The sequence below is a fragment of the Symphalangus syndactylus genome, chromosome 20 (assembly GCF_028878055.3).
Source record: "Symphalangus syndactylus isolate Jambi chromosome 20, NHGRI_mSymSyn1-v2.1_pri, whole genome shotgun sequence".
Taxonomy (NCBI): domain Eukaryota; kingdom Metazoa; phylum Chordata; class Mammalia; order Primates; family Hylobatidae; genus Symphalangus; species Symphalangus syndactylus.
This window is the reverse complement of record NC_072442.2, coordinates 49,083,629-49,106,367: the sequence shown is the minus strand read 5'-3', so window position 1 is coordinate 49,106,367 and position 22,739 is coordinate 49,083,629. Positions and strand designations below refer to the sequence as shown.

Below are 22,739 nucleotides of genomic sequence, written 5' to 3'. Positions count from 1 at the left end.
TCTAGATTTAATTGATGAACAACTAAGTTCTTAAGCAATTAGACATGAAAGAAATATTCTGGTGACATAAACTTTACAATGGTGGGTGGGGGAGGGAGGATAGACAAGGAGGCTCAGCAAGGTTTTTACTGGAGTCCAGGTGAGAGCCTTAGAGTCCTGGGCTGGATGTGCCTTTGTCATGCAGAGCCACAGTGCCTAGTGGGGGCCTCTTTGGCCACTGTGGCTGGGGGATGAGAAGAGGGCAGAGATGTCCTGGCTGCCCCTTTGTTGGACAGGCTGGCTGTGGAGGAAAAGAAGAGGCTATTTCTCATGAGCTCAGTGCATGGGGTGCTGAGCTCTGAGGAGAGACTTGGGCAGTGGGACATTCATTCATTCATTCATTCACTTACTCATTCCATCATTTTCCAAGTCCCCTTTGTGCACCATGGCCTGTGCTGACTAGAGTTGTTACACAGGGGCACACTCCTGATGTGCATCCAGCTCTTATAGAGCTGATAGTAATAGGGACAAATAAGGACATTATGGCACAGAAAAGTAAGAGCAGGGACAGAGTCATCAAACAAGGGTGCTGTAGACCCTGGGGCTGGAGCAAGTGCTTGGGCTCAGCCAGATCTCAGAAAGACCTTTTGAAACCTGGACAGGGATAGGGTCCATGGAGATCTCAGCCTAGTATCTCTGTCCCCTGAACACCTGACTTTGGGGCTCAGATTCTTAATTCAGAGAGACCTGATCTCCTCTTTTGGCCACCCTCCCACCAGCTCAGTTGCAGCGGGGGTACCCCTTCTCTGTAGTTACTGGCTATAATGCCCTTTCCCCTCAAGTTTTCCCTATTCTCTGACAGACACTGACTCCCAGCCTCCAGGAGCCCATGGAACCTCCATCCAGACGCTTTGAATCCCCAATATTGGATGTAGCATCCTTGTGGCAGGCAGACCCAGGCTGAGGATAATGAACTAGGAAAGGCAGAGGCAGAGGCCTTCCCATTCTTTCCCCAGGCTTGTTTCTAGAGCACTAATTTCCCAAATATTCTCCTACAGTTCTCTCCTTCCTGTCCTCCCCATCCCCCACTGAGCCTGAAAAGGTGCTGTTTGTCCTATGCTCGCTCCCCAGGGCAACGGGCCAGGCAGCAGGTGTGTGTATGCTGAACAAGGCCATCTCCAGAGCAGAGTGGCTGGAGATGAGCTTTGTTTAAATATTAAAGAAGTCAATCATTAATCAAGCTTGGCTCAGTGCCCAGCAACCCACTGTCTCCATTTGGAAGGGCTTGGGCTGGGGCAGGGAGAGCCATGGGGCAGTTTGTGAGGCTACTTGCATCTCGACTGGTCAACAAAGAGCTTTTGGGGGCTGGATTATGTAGTCCAACACACGGCTGGCCCAAGGATAAGCAGAAAGATGTGCTCGTTGGTATAAAAGCACAGTGCTCATAAACTGGGCACTGGTGATTCGTAAAGGAATGTCCTGTTCTACTTGAGTACATTTTATGTACTGTGGACTGAAGCAGAGTCCTTTTTCTAACCAGAGCAGAAGTGGACCGAAGCAGAGTCCTTTTTCTAACCAGAGCAGAGATTCCTTGGGTACTGCAGCCCCATAGCCGGGCTACTGAAGAAAACAAGGCTGTGTGCAGAACCAATTCTGGGCATGACTTGGGGTGGGGGCTGGTTTGCAGGGACACAGCCACTGGGTCAATAAAACCTTAGGTCCTGAGCCACCACGGGAAGGAGGTTGGCCTGAAACCCAGGACACACATAGAATCACATAGAGCCAGTTTGTGCACACGGCCTCACATACATGAGTTTGCAAACACAAAATTACAAGGTCACATGTACCCAGATCTGCCACAGCTGAACCCAATTATAATTGGGCACTATGCATGCAGGCTGCCCCTCCTCTGCCCCCCAACTCTCTGGCTCAGCCTCCCTCCTCCTGCCCCCCAGCCTCACCAGTCTCACTCATGTCTAGTCCCAGCTTCACCATTCAGCTCTTACCCGTGGAGGCTTCCTGCTTTACTGTGTGAAAATCCAGATGGCCAGGCTGATTGAGCACAGCATCAGGACAAGGCAGAGGCCCAGCAGCATCCACTGTCTTTCAGCAGCCTGGCGGGGTTCCATGGCTATGCCCAGGAAGTAGGCATTGGGCAGTGGGCTAAATATCTCAGTGTCTTGAGTCAGTGACTGTTTTTTCAGGGAGTGCAGCCTGCAGGCCAGCCCCAGCACCACCAGAGACACGACAAAGCCCAGGGCCAGAAGCACTCAGTACCCAAATTTAGCCTGGTTGGGGTCCAGCTTCAGACTCAGGAATATCACCTTGTCTGTGTCTTTTTCTGTGGAAGACATGGGAGTCTCATAGGGCAGGTAGAACTGGATAGGGACCCCTGGGGTCTCCTGTGGCTGTCAGAGGAGATCTGATTGGACTACATGCCCCTGCATGCAAGGTACCAGAGGCAAGATGCTGACCCTTTGTTCAGATGTCAGCCTGGCAACCTAGCTGGACAGTGTGCAAGGAAGCAACTGAGCCAGGGGCTGGGGCGTGGGCGGTGGTCTTGGCTGAAGCTGCATCAGGCCTGGTACAGACAGGGTCCCACAGCAGCAGTGCTACTGATTCAAGCCAGGTCATGAATGAGCCAGGGGTTAAGGCTGGGTAGGGGTAGGTACTAGGACAGAGCAGGGTAAGGTGGAGCCTGGGGCTGGCCCAGAGCTGGAACCGGGGTCAGATTATCAAACCTTCAAAGGAACAGCTGAAGTCCAGCCAGCCTAAGATGTCCCCTTGGTGCATGTTCTCAGTCACCAGCCAGTTCAGTAGGGGTTTGAAGTAGGTCATGGGGGCCTTTGTAGACACCTCAGACTCCCCAGTCAGCATCTTTAGGACCTCTGGCCAGGGCTTGCTTGAGTCCAGCTTTAGAGCATCCCTGGGGGAGTGGGTGCAGCTGTGAGGCTGTGTGGGGGCATCCGCTGGTGCTGCTGAGACCCCCAGCGCACCCAATCCTGGCCCCAGCTATTGGCCAGCCAGAACTTTCCCACAGAACTCGGCATAGTGGATACAATCACACGTTTGAAAGAAGATTAATCTGGGTTTGGATCTCAGCTCTGACATTTAGTAGCTGTGGGGCCTTGGGCAAGTAACCTTTCTGAGCCTTGGTTTCCATATCCATAAAATGGAGATGATAATGGTATCTACCTCAAGAGCCATTGTGATGATTAAATAAGCACGGTGCTGGGAGCATAGCATTCAAGCAATACATGTTAACTACTGATGATTATGATGGTTACTAGTACTACTGGTAATACTGTGATGATTATTATTCTCCTGGCCTCAAATAGGCATAAAGTCCTGAGACACTGTTTCCCGTGAGGTGCTCAGTGTCGGTAGATAGTGGCAGCTCTTCACCCCTTTCTGGTTTCAGGGAGGGTTTGGGAGGATTAGAAACATCATGAGCGTGGGAGGTGCTCTGCACACCACCTGTAGTGCTGCACAAATGTCAGCTGTGTTTCATGGCACACCCAGTCCTTAGGGGCAGGTGGTTGAGCTTTATGCTAGGTCCCTTGGGCTCACAATGGGAGTATGAGGTGTGCTGAAGCCAGGGCTCCAGGCTTCTCCACTCCAGAGTCCCCAAGAGAGGCAGTGGTGGGCAGATGTTGATCCTTCGCAACCTGTTGTTCCTTGATCCAACTCTCAGGAGAGAGTTGGGACCCAGAGGCCCAGAGGTCACGATCTAGGGTCTAGACTAACAGGACCCAGGCTTAAACCTGACCTAGCAGTGCTACTTATGGACTGCATAACCTTAAGCAGACAACTTAGCCTCTCTCGGCCTCAGTTTCCTCATCAGTAAAATGGGAGCCTTGAATACCTGCCCTCATTGTGATGAGGACTAAGTCCCACAATGATGAAGGAGGGTTCGTAGCTTGCAAAGGCTTATGCGCATCACTTAATAAACTATTGGAAAAGAATGAGTTAGGGAAACCAAAGGTCAGTGGGGCCTTGGCAGAAACCACTGGAGAAGAAAAACCACAACTAACTCTAGGTAAGAGGTTCTGATGCTGGCCCCTGAGTAAGAGGAAGAACCTAGTAGGGGAAAAGCTTCAACCATTGAGAATCTACCCATTTAGAAATAGTCCTTCAGGCTGGGTGGGACAAGATGTTTGACCAAAGGGCAGCCAACAGCCCATGTGGACAGGACATGAGACCAGAGAGCAGCAGAGATGACAACTGGATGCTGCCTGGAGCTTTCAACTCCAAAGTGAAAACAACACACCCCATGGACAAGGTCAGGTGCACCATGGCTGGTGGGGTGAGGCTGGGGGACTTTGAGAACTTTGACCAGGCCCAATTCAACCCTCCATTCCCAGCAGAATCAGCCCAGAGCCTGACTCAGGGCCATCACATTTAGGAGGATGAATCAAAAGTAGCAAAACCAAGTTTTAAGATCAATTAGGCAAAAGAGCAGCCAAGAATCTTTCTCTTTTCCCCTTGCAAGCACTCGCATCCCCTCTCCCCTCCACAAACCATATTCTGCTCTGCTGCTATTTCATCATCTGCAAAGGTCATGACATCCTCCTTACTCAGAAACCTTTCCTCTGCCCATGGCTCAGAAAATGGTATGTGAAGTCCTAAGCCTGGAATCAGGATTTTCCCTGAGCAGAGGTCACATAGGGACTGATGAGCAATGACAAGAGATGACTCACTGGCCACATGCTTTGGTGCCAAGTCAGACCCTGAGAGCCCTGTGCACCTTGAGTGGGGTGAGGGTGGGAAGTGGTGAAAATGACGAGGTCAAACATCCCACCAATCAGGTGGGATGAAAGAGGTGAGTTGATGTAAAGAAAACAGATATCTTGGCCAGGCGTGGTGGCTCACACCTGTAATCCCAGCACTTTGGGAGGCTGAGGTGGGTGGATCCCTTGAGGCCAGACGTTCGAAACCAGCCTGGCCAGCATGGTAGAACCCTGTCTCTACTAAAAATACAAAAATTAGCCAGGCGTGGTGGTGTGTGCCTGTAATCCCAGCTACTCTGGAGGCTGAGGCACGAGAATCGTTTGATCCCGGGAGGTGGAGGTTGTAGTGAGTTGAGATCGTACCACTGCAGTCCAGCCTGGGTGACAGAGTGAGACTGTCTCAAAAAAAGAAAAGAAAAGAAAAGATATCTGCTATTTTTTTTCTCTTTCTTCTTCTTCTCCTTTTTTTTTTTTTTTTTGGATGGGGTCTCACTCTGTTGCCGAGGGTGAAGTGCAGTGGTGTGATCTCAGCTCACTGCAGCCTTGACCTCCCAGGCTTAAGTGATCCTCCTACCTCAGACTCCTGAGTAGTTGGGACTACAGGGGCGTGCCACCATGCCTGGCCAAATTTTGTTCATTTTTTGTAGATACAGGGTCTAACCATGTTGCCTACTCTGGTCTCAAACTCCTAGGCTTAAGGGATCCTCCCATCTTGGCTTTCCAAAGTTTTGAGGTTATAGGTGTGAGCCACCATGCCTGCTTTCTGCTATTTCTTGCACACTTGCATTTGAGGACAAAACTCCCTCCTTGGTTCCCCCGCATGACCTCCTGACCCTCTTTCTATGTTCACCAAAGCCCCTTTCTATTGCCTGGTATTATGAAATTTATTTATTTATTTATTTATTTTTTTTTTTGAGATGGAGTTTCACTCTTGTCGCCCAGGCTGGAGTGCAGTGGCATGATCTCGGCGCTCTGCAACCTCCGCCTCCCAGGTTCAAGCAATTCTCCCGCCTCAGCCTTCCAAGTAGCTGGGATTATAGGCGACCACCACCACTCTCAGCTAATTTTTTCTATTTTTAGTAAAGACGGGATTTTGCCATGTTGGGCAGGCTCGTCTCGAACTCCTAACCTCAGGTGATCTGCCAGCCTCGGCCTCCCAAAGTGCTGGGATTACAGGTGTGAGCCACCATGCCCGGCCATGAAATTTATTTATCCTGTGGTTCATCTCCCCATGTTGGATGCAGAGCAGCTGGTCTGCATGAGGACAAGTAAATGTTTACTGAATGAATAAATGACAGGCGGCCAGAGATATGAATGCAAAGAGCAGAGAGGTGCCCTTATGTTCAACATGTTCAGAAAAGCTCAAAGCTGGGCAATCAGCTAGAATAAAGCCCTGAGACATGAAAGGATGGAAGAGCAAATCTGCTACTGAGACAACAGTCATGCAAGGTGCAGCCCTCCCTAGGAGCAAAGCCCAGGGGATCAGTCCTGAAACCCCATCTGGCCTGGTGGTTACAGATAAACTGCATGGTGGAATCAAAAATATGCTCATTAGATTTGCAAAGGATACTAAATTTGTGGCAGTGTTAATCCTCTAGGAGACGGGAATAAAGCTCAAGATGACCTTGACCAATTAGGGAAATGGACCTATTGAAATCCGTTGAAATTCAACAGGAAGATGGTCAAGTCGGTGGGTGAGCTCCACATCTCCAAGGTTGGAGTGCTGAACTTGGAACCAGTTAGACCTGGATCTAAGCTCACCAGGGGCTGTATTCTTTGAATGATGGAGGCCAACAGGGTGAAAGATAGTGTGTTCTGGAGTCAGTTCTGGGTTCAAAGCATGACTTTGCTTCTTGCTAGATGAATGACCCACAACAACACCACCTCTCTTGCCTTCAGTTTCATCATTTGTAAAAGGCAGATAATAATATCCACTTTGCAAAGTTAAGAGCTATTATTATAATATGAAACTCTGTAACAGTACTCATCAGAGAGCGCCCCCTGTAGTAATAAATGCTTCACAGTTTCAGTTCAGTCCCCTACTCCCTCAGGGTTTGCTTTAGGACTAAAAACCACTGCCACATAGGTAGGCATGGAAAGAATAAGCTAAACACCAAGTGCAGAGAAAAAGACTCAAGGGTCAAAGTGGACCACAGGCTGACCAGAAGCATGCCAAGAGGCTACTGTGAAAGCAAACTGGATCAGCCTGGGAACTGGATTTGCGCACCTCCAAGAAGAGGTGGGAGAAACAGACCGTACTCAAGGGTGTGCCAATTGCTGCTGAGAGGGTAGGTCAGCCCCTTGTAAGGAAAGGATAAGGGGGATTCAGATGGAAGGCTGAAGCCTGAGGTAGAACCCCAGTGCTGGCTTCCTATCTGGGACAGTTTGGCTTACTGGCATGTGTGTGTGCACATGTGTGTGTGTTAGTGGGAGGGGCTAAACATTGTCTTTTCTTTCTTTCTTTCTTTTTTTTTTTTTGAGATGGAGTTTCACCTTGTTGCCCAGGTTGGAGTGCAATGGTGCAGTCTCGGCTCGCTGTAACATCCACCTCCCACATTCAAGTGATTCTCCTGCCTCAGCCTCTTAAGTAGCTGGGATTACAAGCTCCTGCCATCACGCCCGGCTAATTTTTGTATTTTTGGTAGAGACGGAGTTTCACCATGTTGGCCAGGCTGGTTTTGAACTCCTGCCCTCAGGTGATCCGCCTGCCTCGACTTCCCAAAGTGCTGGGATTACAGGCGTGACCCACTGCGCCCAGCCTAAGCAGTGTCTCTGAACACAGAAGGCTACACAAGAGGAAATGGGCTCTGATTGATGTAGGAAAGACTGCAGTCTGACATGAGGAAGAACTTCCACTAGAATATAAGCTTAATGAAGCTCTGCTCAAGGTGTCTAGTGTAGTCAGGTGTGGAAAGGGAGCCTGGAGCAGGACTTCCTTAAAGGGAGATGGGGGAGCCGAGAAGAGGGCACTCACCCCAGGAGCTTCCCGGCAATCTTGGAGTTGTAGATGTCACACTGGTGCAGTGGACCCATGTGGCCCGAGGCTTTGCACAGTGTTTCGTAGAACTGGAACTGGAGCACCAGACTGAGGAAGTACCTGGTTGAGAAATGTGAGGGCAGGCTGGGAAGTGGAGACCAGGAGTGGGGAAACTCAGAGCCACTTGGGACCAGGCAGCTCTGACATGCAGTGACCACGAGGGCCCCATGTCAGCAGTCATTGCCTGGGCGGAGGCTCCTTGGGCAGGGCCAAGCCTTGGGCTGACCCTAGAGTACTGGAGGGCTCTCCTTCTCTAGCTTTCTGAACCAGCAGTCACCCCAACCCCTGCCCCCCTCTGACCTGCTCTCCTCCAAGGGACAGCAGGGATGGTCTAGAATATTCCCATCAGCTCTGCCCTCTACACAGGACCTGATGCAAAAGCTCAAAGGATTCTAGGTCAGAGGCCTCAGAAGGCTGTGCAACTCAACAGGAAGAGATGGGCAGGGGTACAGGGTGACATTTGGACCTAGGGCCTTCCTGCAAATTCTCGCCCCAGTTCCCACGCCCCTCAACTCCTAGGACTGGCACTGCCAACAGGGCCCAGACCTTTACTGTATGTAGGGCACACCAGCAGAAATGTGGAACTTGGCACCTGCATCAAAGTCTTCCTCTGAGCGAGGAACAGGGGGGCACAAGCCCTGGTATTTCAGCCTGGCAGGGAAAAGGCAGAGGGCTTGGTGGTGGTGTCTGGCAGGTTCTTGGAGCCCCTTCCCTTCCCTTCCCTTCCTTTCCCTTCCCTTCCCTTCCCTTCCCTTCCCTTCCCTTCCCTTCCCTTCCCTTCCCTTCCCTTCCCTTCCCTCCCCTCCCCTTCCTTCCCTTCCCTTTCCTCCTTTCTTCCTTTCCTTCTTTTCTTCTTTTCTTCTTTCTTTCTTTTTTTTTTTTTCAGAGTCTTGCCTTGTTGCCCAGGCTGAAGTGCAGTGGTGTGATCTCGGCTCACTGTAACCTCCCCCTCCTGGGTTCAAGCAATTCTCTTGTCTCAGCCTCCCAAGTAGCTGGGATTATAGGCATGAGCCACTGCACCTGGCCTGCCTTTTTCTTTTCAAAGCACCTACATGTCTATCAAAACTGGACTTGGCAGGCTGAGGATACCTAATGCATTTTTATTGATTAAATAAATGAAAACACATGGGATTGGGAATCAGAGTAAAATAATAGCAGTTAACACTGACTGAACACTTCCTCTATGCTCAGAACCATGTCCAGCTCTCCACAGACTCATGCGTCATGCACTCAACACCGTCCTGGTCTCTGGGGGAGGGACCGGTGGGGGACCGGGGGAGGCAAGGCCCCTGCTAACATCCTAACAGTGGGGGACAGATTACAGACCAATAAACAAGGTCATTTCATCTAGTAAGAAGTCTTGAGAAGAAAACAGAGTAACATCCCTGTGGGGCAGTAGTACTATTATTCCCACTTTGCAGATGAGGAAACCAAGGTTTGGAGATGAGGGAATTGGCCGCAGGACACAGAGCTAGTCATAGTCACATCCTGATAACCTGAAGGTCTGGTTTTGCCCCTCTGAGATGTGTGACTGTGGGAAAGTTGCTGATTGTCTCGGAGTCTTGTTGTAAAACATCTATGAAATGGAAGGAAGTAGGCAGAGTGTGGTGGCTCACACCTGTAATCCCAGCACTTTGGGAGGCTGATGTGGGACGATTGCTTGAGCCCAGGAGTTTGAGACCAGCCTGGGCAACAAAGTGAGACCCTGTCCCCATAAAAAATACAAAAATGAGCCAGGTGTTCTGCTGTGCATCTGTAGTCCCAGCTACTCAGGTGCTGAGGCAGGAGGATCACTTGAGCCCAGGAGGTCAGGGCTGCAGTGAGCCATGATTGCACCACTGCACTCCAGCCTGGGCAACAGAGTGAGACCCTGTCTCAAAAACAAGGCTTCATCATTGGCTCACTGGAGCCTCCGAACCATCTCCAAGGTCAACAGAGTGTCAAGAGCTTCCCTCCCAGTTGACAGGGCCTTATTCAAGGTCCAGGGAGTTGCCACCCCTCCTGCTTAGCCCCTGGGTTCCGTCAGCTGGAGTGATGGGCAGGGCTGACAGAGGCCTCCTGCAGGTGCCTCAGATGGCCTATGAGGGTGACCTTAGAGAGGCACAAGGTCAAGACTCTGCCCACCAGGGACACCTGCTCCTGAAGTCAAGGGTGGGAGTGAGACGACAAGGGGAGGAGCTCCCAGCTCTGCCACCTGCTGGTTTGCCGTGTGACCTCAGGCTGGTTTGTGACATCTCTGAGCTTCAGCTGTTGCTTCTGTGAGCTGAGCATTTTGAAACGATCACAACGCAAGGTGGTTGTAAATGTTCAAATTAAACATAAGAGGCCGGGCACAGTGGCTCATGCCTGTAATCCCTGCATTTTGGGAGGCCTAGGCAGGCAGATCGCTTGAGCCCAGGAGTTTAAACCCAGGCAACATGGCGAACCCCATCTCTAAAAAAAAAATTGCACAAAACTAGCCAGTGTGGTGGCGCACGCCTGTAGTCCCAGCTACTCAGGAGGCTGAGGAAGGAGGATTGATTGAAGCTGGGAGGTCAGGGCTGCAGTGAGCCGTGATCATGCCACTGTACTCCAGCCTGAGTGACAGAGTGAGGCCCTGTCTCAAAAAACAAAAAAAGTATGAGCTAGGCCGGGCGCGGTGGCTCACGCTTGTAATCCCAGCACTTTGGGAGGCCGAGGCGGGCGGATCACGAGGTCAGGAGATCGAGACCACGGTGAAACCCCGTCTCTACTAAAAATACAAAAAAAAAATTAGCCGGGCGTGGTGGCGGGCGCCTGTAGTCCCAGCTACTCAGAGAGGCTGAGGCAGGAGAATGGCGTGAACCCGGGAGGCGGAGCTTGCAGTGAGCTGAGATTGCGCCACTGCACTCCAGCCTGGGCGACAGAGCAAGACTCTGTCTCAAAAAAAAAAAAAGTAAGAGCCTGTTGCAGAGCCAGGAGCACCCCCTGGCAACCCCAAATCACACTATGACCAGCAGACTGAAGCTGGTCAGTCCGAGTCTTGCCACATATGGAGGAGCCCTGGTCACAGGCATTTTTATCCCATCAAATGGCCAGGGGTCAGTGATGAGGTGTAACACGGGGGTCCCTCACTCGAGAGTGATGCCTCCCAACTGCTGGTGGGTTCCCACGGCAGCTTGGGGATGTTAATTAAGCCCGAGGTAGGCGTGTGTGCATTTTAGGGGCCTGCCTCTCTCCCATGGGGAGTCTTTCCCCAGAAAGGAAAGTGCTCAGGCCCCCGCACACTCCATTGCCTGGCACCAGGAAGTGAGGGAGGGGTGGGAGGGCCTGCCTGGTGGTCAGTGTTCTGTGACTGGAGAAGCTCAGTTGCAATTATTGTGTGAGCTTCCCAGCCACGCAGGGAGCAGGTGGGGCCAACCACCAGAGTCCATTTTTCACAGATGAGGAGACTGAAGCCTAGAAAGGCTAAGAGACCTGCTCAGTGCCTGCGTGGAAGATTATAGAGAGGTTCTTGTGCTGCAGAAAGTCCTGGAAATGGCCCATCTGGTGGAAGATGGTGCCCAACCCACCTGAGGTTCCACCACTCCTGATTGTAGATGTCCTTCCAGATGGTGCCGTCAAAGACCTTCCAGCGAAACAGGTCCATCAGGTAGCCGAAGGGGATGAAGGCGATCTTCTCCAGGGCAATGCGCATCAGGAAATTGACCTCATCCTCTGGGAAGAGGGTGAGGGCAGTCAAGAGGCAACCCCTGGGATCTCCTTCCCATAGCTTTGCCTGAGAGCCCTGACCCCACCGAGCCCTAGCTGCGGCCCCAGGCTTGTGCTGCCCTCCTGCTGGGCCCTTGATCCTCATCACCTGAGTGCTGGTGCTAGAGGCTGAGCAGGCCTATGTTGAGCAGGTGCTTGTGGGAGGAGGCTGAGAGGGTGATCACAGACCCCACAGCCTCTTCAAAGGCTGGGTTGGCGCCTGCGTGGAAGATGATTGAGAGGTTCTTGTACTGCAGGAAGTACTGGATATGGCCCATCTCATGGAAGATGGAGAGCAGGCCTTCTGTGGTCACTTCTGTACAATTCTTTATTCTACAAGCAAAGAGCATGGGTCAAGGAGCATGGAGAAAGGGAGTTTCCCCATTCAGACTCCTCGAGGGATTGGGTGGTCAGGTTGGAGCCCAGACAGGCCTTGGAAGTTGTTCTTCTTTTTTTTTTTTTCTTTTGAGATGGAGTCTTGCTCTGTCCCCCAGGCTGGAGTGCAATGGTGCGATCTTGGCTCACTGCAGCCTCCGGCTCCCAGGTTCCAGTGATGCTCCTGCCTCAGCCTCCTAGCTGGGATTACAGGCACACACCACCATGCCTGGCTAATTTTTGTATTTTTAGTAGAGACGGGTTTCACCATGTTGGCCAGGCTGGTCTCGAACTCCTGACCTCACGTGATCCACCGCCTTGGCCTCCCAAAGTGCTAGGATTACAGGCGTGAGCCACCATGCCTGGCCGGCAATTGTTCTTTCTTATTCCAGGCCCCATATCCAACCTGCGACCAAGCCCTTTGCTCTCACGTCACCTTTCCTTCTGTGTTTCTCACTTGCCTTCCCCCTCCCCTGCCCCAGCTTTCCCCTGCCCATACCTAAGACAGCCAGACAGGGGAGAGGAGAGGGCCGGGTGTGTGGTGCTGCCGTGAGCACCTGAAATCGTTGTGGTAGAAGTTCCAGGCAGAGGTGTGACACTCCACCTCTCGCCCATCGGTTGGCCTCATCAGCATCGACTTTTTCCAGAAACTGGGTGGGGCGGGCAGCAGCGCCAAGGAGGTGAAGAATGTCTCAGCCTCTTCCAACATTTTATCTGGCTTCTAGTGCTATGGGAGAAGAGGGGGTGTGGAGGGTGCTGCCCTGTTTGCCCAAGGATGCCGATGAGGAGGGGCAGGGACAGACAGGCCAAGCACTAACCTGGCCTTTCATGATCTTTGTGACATCCTCGGGGATCTTCTTCGGGAAGGGCAGGACCGGGTCTAAGATGTTGACCCAGGACTGAGCCCACATGTTCCCTGGAAGAAGAGGAGAGGGGCTAAGAGGAGGCTGGAGACAGTCTCTGCCCTTATCTGGCACTCACCTCAGCCACCAGCAGGGCCTTTACCCAGGAGGTGGGCAGGGATGGGCCCCCTCAGGTCGATGAGCTCGGGCCCACAGTGGCGGTGGAGGGCCCTGCGCAGGTTCAGGTAGAGTGGCCGCAGCTCCTGGAAGAGCCGCTCTAGGTCTTGCTCCAGGGTATCCAACTCATACTTGGAGCGCCACAAGGCCCCCATGTCTTTGTAACCTAGGACAGGAGAGAGGACTCACTAGGAGCTCACCATCTCACCCTTTAGCCCTGGCCTAGCTGACAGGAGACCCAGACGCCTTCTAAGGAAGCCACTCAACCCCGCTGACCCTCTGGGTCTTCTTTGGCAAAACGGGGAGGGTACCTGCCCATTTCAGAAAGGCACTGAGCAAAGTCCATGATCCGAGCTCCCCACCATGCCTGCAAGGCCCCGAGTCCCCTCTTATCCCACCTCATCCTTAGCCCTGTGGCCACCTGGGCTTCTTTCAGGTCTTCCAGAGCACCGGCTCCTCCTGCCGCGGAGCCTCTGCCTAGGATGCTCTTCTTTCACATCTTGCTCCCCCTCTTTTGCCCATCTTTCAGGTCTTGGATAAATGTCAGAGGCCTTCCTTGTCCACTTGTCTGCAGCAGCCTCTTCTCATTCTCTTTCTCAGCAGCCTCTTCCTATTCCGCATCACCCCAGGTGGTAGCGAGAGACAGGTGTTTACTGAATATGGTCTGTCTCCCCGCAGGACTGTAGGTGCATGTGCCTGTCTTTTCACCTATGTGTCATCAGAACCTCCCCAACACCTAGCACATAGGTGCTCTATGAATATTTGGAAAGCCCAGCTGCAGGGCTCATAGGTCCTTTCTCCGGGGCCCTACGGTCACCTTCACCCTGGGAAAGCTCAGCTTCGCCCCTTCCTTGCCATCACTCCAAGTTCCGTGGCATCCTGTCTGCTCACTGTTGAGCTGTGCAGCCTTGTTGCTGAGCTCCACATAGCGCTTGAAGGTGGTGCAGATCTGGCGGCCCATGGCATCCTGCCAGCCCTGCCAGGCCCACAGCAGCTCCTCTTTGTCCCTGGAGGTGGCCATGACTTCTTCAAGTTCTATGCCCAGAAAAGGAGCCATGGGGGACCCACTCCCACCTGCCTCTTCCCTCACCCTCCTGGCAATAAGGGAGAGTGGTTGGGTGCTGGGAGGGGCCCCCGGAAGGGACTGAGTGCTGGAGATTCTGTGGTTGGGTGGGACAGGGCTTGGGTGCTCACCAGGCTCCAGGGACAGGCAGGGCCCCTCATTCAGGCACACCTGGGCCATACTGTATGTCATCTCCATGCAGGCCAGAAGCTTGTTATACTGGGGGGACAGGTGTTACCTAGGGTCGGCTGGTGCCCCTGGACCCGCCCCCAGTGCTCACCCCACCAGCCAGGAGAGATCAGCACCCCCACCTCTACTCCTCTCCTTCTCCAGAGGAAGTTCTGATCCTGCCACTCCTCCACCCCCTGCCTCCCTCCTGCTCCAGGCACTCTGGCTCCCCCACCAGACCCCCTGGGGCCAGGGAGCATGTGCCTAAAGGCCTGGGGGCTCCATCCATCACCTCCCACAGCTCGTCCTTGGGCAGGGCTGCCTTGTCTATGTTCTGCAGCTTACTCAGCATGCGATTCACATCCGGGTCCTGGAACTGGGCGACTTTAAACAGGCAGGCCTGGGTGCCAAAGTAAATCATGAACTGGGACCTCTCCATGTCCTTGTGCAGCTGCAAAGAGGGCCAGCAAGCTTGGGGGACAGGGTAAGGGTCCCACTTGACCTCCAGGGCCATGGCACCCTAACTGACTCCCTAATCCCATTGGCTTAGGGAGCAAGATTTGCTAAGAGGGAGAGGGCAGAAACCTGGGTCCCTAAAAGCAAGGAGGTGAGATTTACAAAGGACAGGAAGCAAGAGATTCTTGCCCGGAGGAAGTTGAGGGCTTCCAGGAGGCCCACAGCTTGCAGCCCACTTTGACATGTACACCGGGGCTTCCCTTGTTCCTCTTGCTTGGGATGGGGGCAGGAGGTGTGGTGCCCCATGGTCCCAAATCCCTGAAAAGAGCAAAGAGAGGAGAGGCTGGGGTGGAGGTGGTACCACACCATCTCCTCCTGATTTTTCCTGGTCATGTTGGTGACATAGTTCCAAGTGGCCTCCATGAACTTGTTCAACACAACTTCAGCTGTTTGGTCATAAAACTACAGGAAGATCTTGGCCTTGGTCTCACTGTGGAAGTCATCTGCAGGGAAGGATATGGGCATCATGTGCTGAGAAGGTCCTGTCCCCACTCAGTCCCCTTGTCTGGTCCCATGCTTCTTGGGGTCCCAGCCACACCTAAACTATGTTCACCCTTGATCCTGAGCCAAGGCAAGAGCTGCCCATAACAGAGGAGCACAAGTAGGGAAGGTCCAGGGCAAGTCCACCTTGCTCCCATGACCAAGACAGCAGCAGAGCTGGGCGAGGCTATGGGCCAATCACTAGCCTGCTCCATATTGTGACATCAGGGGCCAGAGGCTCAGCCACAGAATGTTAGAACTGGAAATCCCCATCCACCTCCTGGTCCAACTGTCCCCATTTTACAGGTGGGGAGACTGAAGTCCAGAAAGTCAAGCCAAATGATCTGGTTCATGTAGTTAGCTAATGGTGAGTCAAAAGGAGGAATCAGGTGTCTTGACTTTTAGGCCAGAACTTGTTCTGCTCTCCTTGGCCACTTTTCCCTGGTGCTGGAGCCACCCTTGGGTTATGGCCAGGGATTGATGAGGCCCTCCCTCCATAGGCTGGGACCACTTCTGAGCAGGTGGATGGGATGATGGATAGATGGATGGATGGATGGATGCGATATATCTGGGTCTCTGGAAGCCAAGTTGTCTCTCTAGGTTCTTCTAACTTGACCGCTTATGTTCACATGTTTGGGCTTTTTCTCTCTTGGAGGCTGTGCAATCAACCCCAGGGCTGTGCAGTGCCCTCCCCATCACACCTGTTTCTCCAGGGAGACCCTGATGTTATGAGTTTGCAATTAGGAGAGGGCACACGAGGCAGGGACTGGGTGGAGTGTGGAGAGGTGAGGCTGGCACCTTCCGCCCTGGGCCTGATCTGAAAACCAGCTGGCAAGACACCAGCTCTCTGTAGGCCTGTGGTTACCCCCAGTACTCTTGCACTGAGGTCTGTGGAGGCCAGCTCCATCTGTCTCACCTTGGATTTCTCCTCAGACTCACTTTCCTCCACACTCAGAATCCCTGCACCCTGTGTTGCCTTCCGTCACTCTCAGCCCACAACGGCTCACATCTTCAAAAAGGCCCTAACTCCACACGTGGGCTGATATCACGACTAGAGAAACTGACCAAATAACCCCCAAATATGATCCATTATGGGTAAAATATATTTATAACATGAGGAAAGAAAGAAAAAAATAGTGACATTTCTGGTTAAGCTGATCAACTGAGCTCACAGGGAAGTCTCCCTTCCTGCTTCAAGCATATAGACATAGTCCATTCTCACATTGCTATAGAGAACTACCCGAGACTGGGTAATTTATAAAGAAAAGAGGTTTAATTGACTCTACAGTTCCACAGGTTGTACAGGAAGCACGGCTGGGGAAGCCTCAGGAAACTTACAATCATGGTGGAAGGTGAAAGGGAAGCAGGCACATCTTCACATGGTGGCAGGAGAGACAGAGAAGGGGGAGGCGCTACACACTTTTAAACAACCAGATCTTGAGAACTCAGTCACTATCATGAGAACGACAAAGGGGAAGTCTGCCTCCATGATTCAACATGCCCACCTCTCCTGTAACACAGGGGAGGTCAGGGTGCATCCATCCAGAGAGCTGCAGCATTGGTGTGGGGGGATAGCCGATCCCAATGGAAATGAATCTCTGCCAAGCTGGGAGCCCGTGCAAGCATCAGCTGCATGCATGGGACTGTACAGGCTGTTCCAACCCAACTGAAGATGGCTGATAGGTCCAGTTTACTAAGTATAAGAGAAAATCCAGTTTTAGGAGGGACAATAATAATTACCAACCCTCACTGTGCACTTTCCAGGTTCTAGGGACCATTTGGGGGCTTTCAACATATGAATCCTCACAACAAACCCATGAGGTAAGTACTGTGATCAACACTCCCATTTTACAGATGAGGGAACAGAGGTACAGAAAGGTTGAGGAATTTGCTCATAGTCACACAGCCAGCAAATGGTGGAAGTGGGACTCAAATTCATATGGTTGGTTCCAGAGCTTGTGGTAAACTGCAGACACAATGAATGAAGCAGACTGCAACGGAGGAAGGACAAGTCTCAGAGCAATCCAAAAGGGACTTAAAATGCAGGTCTTCATGCCATATATAAAAATTAACTAAAAAATGGATCGCAGCTTATTTTGTTTTTTCAATTTAAAAGAGCACATTTAAGTCTGGGCGCAATGGCTCATGCCTGTAATCCCAGCACTTTGGGAGGCTGAGGCAGGTGGATCACTTGAGGTCAGGAGTTCAAGACCAGCCTGATCAACATGGTGAAACCCCATCTCTACTAAAAATACAAAAATTAGCCAGGCGTGGTAGCACGTGCTTGTAATCCCAGCTACCCAGGAGGCTGAGGCTGGAGAATTGCTTCAACCTGGGAGGTAGAGGTTACAGTGAGCCAAGATCACACCACTACACTCCAGGCTGGGTGACAGAATGAGACTCTGTCTCAAAAAATAAATAAAATAAAAATAATAAAATAGTACATTTAACACCTTATCTTGGACAATGTGACAGTCATGAGATCTTTGTGTAGGAGAAGAAAGAGGGAACAAAAGAGCAAAGTCTACAAAATTCTTAGAACATAGGGGGAAGTTTCATGACATTGGATTTGGCAATGATTGCTTGGATATGACATCAAAAGCACAGGCAACAAAAGAAAAAATAAGCAAATTGAACCTCATCAAAATTTTAAACTTTTGTATATCAGAAAACACTGTAACAGAGCAAAAAGGCAATCCATGGGATGGGAAAAAATATCTGTTACTCTCAGATCTGCTAAGGAATTAATACTCAGAACGCATAAAGAACTCCTCAAACTCAACATTCAGAGATGGGCAAAGGGCCAGGCGTGGTGGCTCACACCTATAATCCCAGCACTTTGGGAGGCCGAGGTGGGTGGATCACCTGAGGTCAGGAGTTCGAGACCAGCCTGAACAATACGGTGAAACCCCGTCTCTACTAAAAAAAATACAAAAATTAGTCGGGCATGGTGGCGGGCACCTGTAGTCCCAGCTACTCAGGAGGCTGAGACAGGAGAATTGCTTGAACCCAGGAGGCGGAGGTTGCAGTGTGCCGAGATTGCCTCACTGCACTCCAGCCTGGGTGACAGAGTGAGACTCCACCTCAAAACAAACAAACAAACAAACAACAACAACAAAAACAAAGATGGGCAAAGGACTTGGGTAGACATCTCTCTAAAGAAAATACGTGAGTTGCTCATTAGCACAGGAAAATATGCTCAATATCACTAATTATTAGGGAAAGGCAAATCAAAGCCACCACTTCACACCCATTAGGATGGCTGTTATCAAAAAAACAGAAAACAAGAGTTGGTCAACATGTGGAGAAATTGGAAACCTTGTGCATTGTTAGGGGGAAAAATGGCAGAGCTGCTGTAGAAAACAGTCTGGTGCGTCCTCAAAAAAAATTAAACATAGAATTACCATATGATCTAGCAATTCTCCTGGGTATATACACAAAAGAACTGAAAGCCGGGACTCAAACAGATATTTGTACACAGTGTTCTGTCAACCTGAAATAATAAAAAAGATCAGAATCTAGTTTAACAGGTTTATTCGAGCGTGAAGCTGAGGATGGCCATTCTCACAGGCTCCAAAGAAATGGGGTCAGTGCTCTGAAGCTGAAAAGTTTAAGGTCTTACTTTATAGTCAGAAAACTAAGAAATTAGGTAGAATCACAACATTTCCCATATAAGTTTGGTTTATGAGTTACAGCAATTTGATTAGTAATAGCTTATTTTCTTTTTTTTCAATTTAAAAGAGTACATTTAACACATCTTGGACAATGTGACAGTCATGAGATCTTTGTGTAGGAGAAGGAAGAGGGAAGTTAATCTATAATGAAGTTCAACAGAAAAGAGGAAAGGGAACTTCTATGGCACCCTTCAGTCTTTTATAACATTTTACAAAATGATGTAGCTAAGAGAAAAAGGAGTAATCTATAATCAGGGAAACAAAGTTCATAGCTGCCCGTAAGTGACTCAGGTCCCAAAATTACTTTCCTTCAAGGCTCAGAATAATTTAAAGTTTCAACAGCTTTGATTTTGAATTACTTTTTTTCACAGTTCATAGTAACATTATTCACCATAACCAAAAGGTGGAAACCCATATGTTCATGGATGAATGAATAGATAAACAAATGTGGTATATACATGTGATGTAATATTACTCAGCCTTAAGAGGGAAGGAAATTCTGACACATCCTATAACATGGATAAACATTGAAAACATTATGCTGAGACAAGCCAGAGACAAAACAAATACTGTATGATTTTACTGTTTAATGGGTACAGAGGCTGGGTACTGTGGCTCACACCTGTATCCCAGCACTTTGGGAGGCCGAGGCAGGTGGATCACTTTAGCCCGGAAGTTCGAGACCAGCCTGGACAACATAAGGAGATCCCATCTCTACTAAAAAAAAAATTTTTTTTCTTTTTTGAGACAGAATCTTGCTCTGTTGCCCAGGCTGGAGTACAATGGGATGATCCTGGCTCACTGCAACCTCTGCCTCCTGGGTGCAAGTGATTCTCCTGCCTCAGGCTCCCAAATAGCTGGGATTACAGGTGACCCCCACCACACCTGGCTAATTTTTGTATTTTTAGCAGAGATGAGGTTTTGCCATTGTTGGCCAGGCTGGTCTCAAACTCCTGACCTCAAGTGATCCGATCGCCTTGGCCTCCCGAGTGCTGGGATTACAGGCTTGAGCCACCACGCTTGGCCTCTACTAAAAACTTTAAAAAAATTATCTGGGTGTGGTGGTGCATGCCTGTGCTCCCAGCTACTGGGGAGGTTGAGGTGGGAGCATTGCTTGAGCCCAGGAGGCTGAGGCTGCAGTGAACCTGGACAACAGAGTAAGCACCCTTTTGGGGGGCACCTTGTCACATACACAAAAATGAAACTGTTCTGGAGATGGACCGTGGTGATGGCTGCACAACAATTAACAATGTGAGTGTGCTTAGTGCCACCGAATTGTACACTTAAAAATGGTTAAGATGGTAAGTTTACATTATGTATATTTTGCCACAATTAAAAAAACCCAGGTCTTTAAAGTGATTCAGAGAACAGAATCTGTGAGGCAAAAATAGGCTTTTATGAAAACACAGGAGGTTTGAAAGAAGCAGGGATGCTAAAATGAAAAATATAGGGATTAAATTGGAACAACAAAACTCTCGACAGCCAGATTATACAGTAGGCTAAAAATCAGAAGCACTGGGCCTGGAGGACACAGGTGGGGAATCGCCAGGCACACAGGACAGGAAATGGGGTGAGCGCTATGAGCAAGAGTTAGGAGACAGAGGGCAAGATAGAAAGCCCCAGGCAGGGTCTTATGGGGGTCCTCAAAGGTGAGGGGAGAGGATGAGGGAGAGGCGACACGGGGAGAGAGGATGAGGCAGAAGCGACACAGGGAGGGAGGATGAGGGAGAGGATGAAGAAGAGGCAACATGGGGAGGGAGGATGAGGGAGAGGTGACATAGGGAGAGAGGATGAGGCAGAGGATGAGGGAAAGGTGACATAGGGAGAGAGGATGAGGAAGAGGCGACATGGGGAGGGAGGATGAGGAAGAGGCGACATGGGGAGGGAGGATGAGGGAGAGGAGAGATGGGGAGAGAGGATGAGAGAGAGGATAAGGCAGAGGTGACATGGGGAGGGAAGATGAGGCAGAAGCGACACAGGGAGCGAGGATGAGGGAGAGGTGACATAGGGAGAGAGGATGAGGAAGAGGCGACATGGAGAGGGAGGATGAGGGAGAGGAGAGATGGGGAGAGAGGATGAGAGAGAGGATGAGGAAGAGGTGACACGGGGAGGGAGGATAAGGGAGAGGTAACACGGAGAGAGAGGATGAGGGAGAGGATGAGAGACAGGCGACATGGGGAGAGAGGATGAGGGAGAGGATGAGGGAGAGGCGACATGGGGAGGGAGGATGAGGGAGAAGTAACACGGAGAGAGAGGCTGAGGGAGATGTGACACAGGGAGGGATGATGAGGGAGAGGATGAGGGAGAGGCGACACGGGGAGATGGCTGAGTACTCCCAGAACTGAGGCAAGCTGTGGGCCCCCAGTGGACGAGCTCTGTGTGCTCCCAGTAAGAAGACAGTTGACTGACCGTGCAAGGACGTGTGGTGGGGAAGTTCCTGGAAGGCAGCTGGGAGATGGGAGTTTTCAGTCCAGCTTTGTCACCCGATTGCCCCGGGTCCTCTTCCTGTCTCAAGTGAGGGGGCTGATCTGGACTTGGCTGATCTGGGGATGTTATGAAACTAGCTTTCTCAGGAGACGATGCATTCATTATAAAGAGAAGACACTCTACTAGGACTTTGTACATCATCTCACTTCATCTTCATGGCAACCTTGAGAGGGTTGATAAGAACCATAAGAAAGAAAATGCAGGCCGGGTGCAGTGGCTCACGCCTGTAATCCCAGCACTTTGGGAGGCCGAGGCAGGCGAATCACAAGGTCGGGAGATTGAGACCATCCTGGCTAACACGGTGAAACCCCGTCTCTACTAAAAATACAAAAAATTAACTGGGCGTGGTGGCGGGCGCCTGTAGTCCTAGCTACTCGGAAGGCTGAGGCAGGAGAATGCGTGAACCCAAGAGGCCAAGCTTGCAGTGAGCCGAGATCGTGCCACTGCACTCCAGCCTGGGTGACAGAGCGAGACTCCATCTCAAAAAAAAAAAAAAAAAAAAGAAAATGCAGACTGCAAAAATGAACTGCCCAAGGTCACACAGGTGATAAGTGCAGAGGTGGGGTTAGCCACTTTTTCACTTATGTTAAAAGCCAGGGTGGGTGGGAAGGGAGCTAGGCAGACAGAGGAATGTGGAGGGTGGGGAGGGGTGTGGGGATCAGAGAAACTGTCTGGCAGCCACCACCTGTGGCTAGCACAGGTGAGAGCTGGTCTCCCAAGAGCGGCATTGGCAGGCATAGCACGGAGATGGGCTCAGCCTTCAGGGCCACCAGTAGGAAACACTGGGCTGGCCCCTCTTCCTTCTGTAACTGCCTCATCTTCCTCTGCCACTGCCTCGTCTTCCTCTGCCACCTTCCAGGTATTCCCCGCCTCTCCCCACTCACCCAAGAAGGCAGAGGCGGTACTAAAGAATGATACTATTGGGCCGGGCGCGGTGGCTCACGCCTGTAATCCTAGCACTTTGGGAGGCTGAGGCAGGCGGATTGCCTGAGCTCAGGAGTTCAAGACCAGCCTGGGCAACATGGTGAAACCCCATCTCTACTAAAATACAAAAGAATTAGCTGGGCGTGGCGGCATGCGCCTGAAGTAGTAGCCCAGCTACTCGGGAGGCTGAGGCAGGAGAATCGCTTGAACTCGGGAGGTGGAGGTTGCAGTGAGCCGAGATCAGGCCACTGCACTCCAGCACTCCGGCCTGGGTGACAGAGCAAGACTCCGTCTCAAAAAAAAAAAAAAAAAAAAAAAAGATGCTATTTCAAAAAGCCCAGAGGGTAAGGCTGGCCACGCCAATGCAGTGTGGGGTTTCTCTTCCCCCAGCTGCAGTGCAGTCCTTTGGGTGTTGAAAGCTGGTGACCTCACGCGGCCCACAAGCTCTGACAGGCAGCATGAACCTCTGTGGTTCATAAAAATAGGAAAGGGGGGCCAGGCGTGGTGGCTCATGCCTGTAATCCCAGCACTTGGGAGGCCGAGGCAGGTGGATCACCTGAGGTCAGGAATTCGAGACCA

General features: G+C 51.1%; 1 protein-coding gene and 1 long non-coding RNA gene across 2 annotated transcripts; one reads left to right on the top strand and one right to left on the bottom strand.

The window, feature by feature from the left end:
• LOC129469664 (angiotensin-converting enzyme-like protein Ace3) lies at positions 1 to 15,290 on the bottom strand. Its single transcript, XM_055256451.2, is given in 15 exon segments — positions 1 to 280; positions 1,986 to 2,320; positions 2,721 to 2,905; positions 7,684 to 7,806; positions 8,299 to 8,397; positions 11,277 to 11,421; positions 11,564 to 11,787; positions 12,387 to 12,556; positions 12,648 to 12,745; positions 12,835 to 13,014; positions 13,740 to 13,883; positions 14,043 to 14,130; positions 14,372 to 14,530; positions 14,902 to 15,038; positions 15,134 to 15,290. Coding segments are annotated over 14 exon segments (2,226 nt in total). The 3' UTR covers positions 1 to 280; positions 1,986 to 2,003.
• A 68-nt stretch (positions 15,291 to 15,358) lies between these two features.
• LOC129470105 (uncharacterized) lies at positions 15,359 to 17,157 on the top strand. Its single transcript, XR_008653160.2, has 3 exons — positions 15,359 to 15,442; positions 16,840 to 16,896; positions 17,029 to 17,157. It is a non-coding gene; the product is annotated as an uncharacterized lncRNA (long non-coding RNA).
• The last annotated feature ends 5,582 nt before the right edge of the window (positions 17,158 to 22,739 follow it).